This window comes from Beta vulgaris, chromosome 7, assembly GCF_026745355.1.
Source record: "Beta vulgaris subsp. vulgaris cultivar EL10 chromosome 7, EL10.2, whole genome shotgun sequence".
Classification (NCBI taxonomy): Eukaryota; Viridiplantae; Streptophyta; class Magnoliopsida; order Caryophyllales; family Amaranthaceae; genus Beta; species Beta vulgaris.
In genome coordinates, this window is record NC_079208.1 from 33,243,042 (window position 1) to 33,246,316 (window position 3,275).

The following is a 3,275-nucleotide window of genomic DNA, read 5'->3' on the forward strand; positions in this document are numbered from 1 at the left end:
CACCAAAATCAACCCATAGCAGAGTGGATTTCTTGTATAACAGCAACATGAAGCTTGTAGACTCCCATCAGATATGTAGGCAAGGCTTGTATAAAAGCCTTGATGAGAACCTCTTTCCCAGCTCGGGGCAACAACTTTTCTTTCCAACCCCTCAATTTCTTCCACATTCTATCTAAAAGTTCCCGAAAGAGCACTTTCTTAGATCTCCCACAGAGAGACGGAATACCAAGATACTTTTGGTGTCTGTCAACATGCCTCATATGGAGAAGATTAATCAATTCTTCTTTTTTGTTGTAGCTTACGCTTTTACTGAAAGATACTTCCGACTTTTCATAATTAATTTTCTGCCCGGATGCCGCTTCATATTTATTGAGAATATCAACTATTGTCAAACATTCCTGTCGGATAGCCCTTGAAAAGAGAAGACTGTCATCTGCAAAAAAAGGTGAGAGATTTCTGGACCATTTCGGCTTGCTCTCGCACCATGAATTTCTTTCGTAGCCACCTTTTGTTGAATCATCTGAGAAAAAGCATCAGCAACCAAGATACACAGAAACGGAGATAAAGGATCACCCTGGCGCAATCCTCTGGAGGGAGTCACCGAACCACATACTCGTCCATTAATAACGAAGAAATACGATACAGTTGAGACACAGCTCATCACCAGATTAACCCATCTTCCATCAAAACCCATTGTCAGCAAAAGCTTCCTGAGAAAACCCCACTCCACTCTGTCGTAGGCTTTACTCATGTCAAGTTTTATCGCGATCAAGCCTTTCCTGCTGTTATTCCTCCTCTTCATAGTATGAAAAATCTCCAGGGCAATGAGAGAGTTATCCGAAATCATTCGTCCAGGGATAAAAGCACTTTGATTCTCAGTTACAATTGCAGTGAGGAATTGTTTGAGCCTCAGAATAAGAGCTTTACAAGCTATTTTGTACAATACATTACATAAACTTATAGGCCGAAATTCAGAAACAACAGTAGGAGATTGAACTTTAGGAATAAGAGCAATATTAGTACAATTCACATCTTATGGGAAAGAAAAGTTATGTAAAATATTGCTAATATAATTAAATACCTCGTCGCCAATGATATGCCAGAACCTCTAATAAAAAATAGCATGCATCCCATCAGGCCCAGGAGCCTTACAAGGGTGCATATCACTCAATGCAGCATAAATCTCCTCTTTTGTGTATGGGCGAACCAAAATGTCATTGTATTCCTGGGTCACAGAAGGCCTCCAATGCTTTAAAACTTCTTGCAGATTATCTCTAGATGGCTCAAACAAGGTGAAAATCGTGTCAAAATATCGATCCACCTCCCTCTCAATATTCTCTTCCTCCGTTTGCCACACACACCATATCTATCCTTGACGCCGTGAATATAGTTCCTCTTTTTCCGCTGAGACGCCTTATGATGGAAATAGGCAACGTTCCTATCCCCATATTTTACTTCGCAACTCTCTAACGAAGGTACCAGTAAGCCTCATTCTTAGCATGTAAACCATCAAGCTCACTCTCCAAAGCCACACAAAGATCACAATTCTCCCTTGAAGTTGGGCCCTCTGCGCCTCATGAAGCTTTTTCTCAACTCGAGCAATTTTCTTTCTTAAATTCCCGAAACTCTTCTTACTCCACCCTTGTAAATCTCTCGCCACTACCCCCAATCTCTCAGTAATATGCTCACCCTCCTCTGCGCCCCCAAGCATTCTTCATTACCTCCTCACAAGTCTCATCTAACAGCCACCCAGTCTCAAATATGAATCCACGACTCCCCCTCACTCGATCCCCATCACTAGCACTCTCTTTTAATACCACTGCAGCATGATCCGAGCTATATCTAACCGAATGCTCGATGAATGCCTCCAGAAACAAATCCAACCAATCACGAGTTATGATAAATCGGTTAAGTCTCTCTCTAATTCTCGTCGCCGGACTTCGACCCCTCTCCCAAGTGTACCACAGCCCCACATACCGTAGATCACCCAACCTACAATTCGCCATCACATCACCAAAACCTTCCATAGCCCTCCTATTTCTGTTCGAGCCCCCTTCCTTCTCATCATAACTCAAAATTTCATTAAAATAACCACCAAAAACAATCGGCCCCTAATACTCCTCACATAGATTTTTAATCAACGTCCATTTTTTTGTTTATTTTCCTCCTCCGGCCACCCATAGATTCCCACAAATCTCCAAGTTTCATCACCCCTACTAACCACATCACCACAAATATGATTATGGGAAAATGAGACCAAAGAGAAAGAAATAGTTTCGTCTTTCCAAAAAAATGCAAAGACCTCCTGCTTTACCCACACTCGACACACCATACGCACTGGAAAACCCCAAAATCTCCTTCTTTTGCTCCACAATATTTTTTGTAACCTTTGTTTCCGACACAAAAAATATGTCGGGGGTATACGACTCATAAAGTCGCCTCATCTGTCTAACTGTCCAAGGTTTACTCATTCTCTGACAGTTCCAGCAGAATATTTTTATAACTCCGGGAAGGGCTGGTCACTCCCAACCTCCGCCTCGACAATGTCATTACCACTGCCAGTAATAGAATACACACTCAACTTTTGTTTTTTAGCACCAGAGTCAGCCTCAACAATATCGTTAATACTATGAGGTTCAGAACCATAACTCTTCTTGAGTTTTTTAGACCCAAAATCAACAGATTCAACCCCACCATCCACCATCATATTATCAACCAATTTACGCTTCTCACCCGCCATCAATCCATCAGCAATAATACAAGGGTTTTCAGTTAAAGAAACATCAATATTTTTTAAGACACGTGATTGACTTTTTTGCTTCTTAAATTTTTTAGCAATCTCACCATTCCCAGCAACAAAAGTCAATGAAGAAATAAAGGATTCACCTGGAACATGAGTTTCCTTTTGTGCATAGGAAAGCGCGCCATCCTCCAAGGAAATTGGAGCCTTACCACGTTGACTTTGCTGCTGCATCACTACAAGTGAACTTGCCACATTTTCATGTAAACCACCTTCCACTATTAGTGGTTTTTCCTTCTCCTTTACCTTCTAACCTGCAGCCCTGAATTCAAGACTTCGATCCCCTTTCAAGAAGCTTCTTGCTTCCTCTTCAAGCTTTTGTCTCCCTCTTCTTGGAGATTGCCTCAACCAAGCCCCCCCATTGTTTATCATCTTCTTTAATCTCCTCTGAAACATGAAGGCAATCACGCTCAATGTGTCCAATCACTCCAGAGGCAAAGAAAAAAGTTGGCAAGCGTTCATATTTAAACTCTAT

The 3,275-nt window shown here is 41.6% G+C and overlaps 1 protein-coding gene across 1 annotated transcript; it reads right to left on the bottom strand.

The window, feature by feature from the left end:
- Positions 1 to 1,685: 1,685 nt before the first annotated feature.
- LOC130589528 (uncharacterized) lies at positions 1,686 to 2,027 on the bottom strand. Its single transcript, XM_057390800.1, has one exon. The coding sequence runs from the start codon at positions 2,025 to 2,027 to the stop codon at positions 1,686 to 1,688; it is 342 nt and encodes a 113-aa protein (XP_057246783.1).
- Positions 2,028 to 3,275: the final 1,248 nt, after the last annotated feature.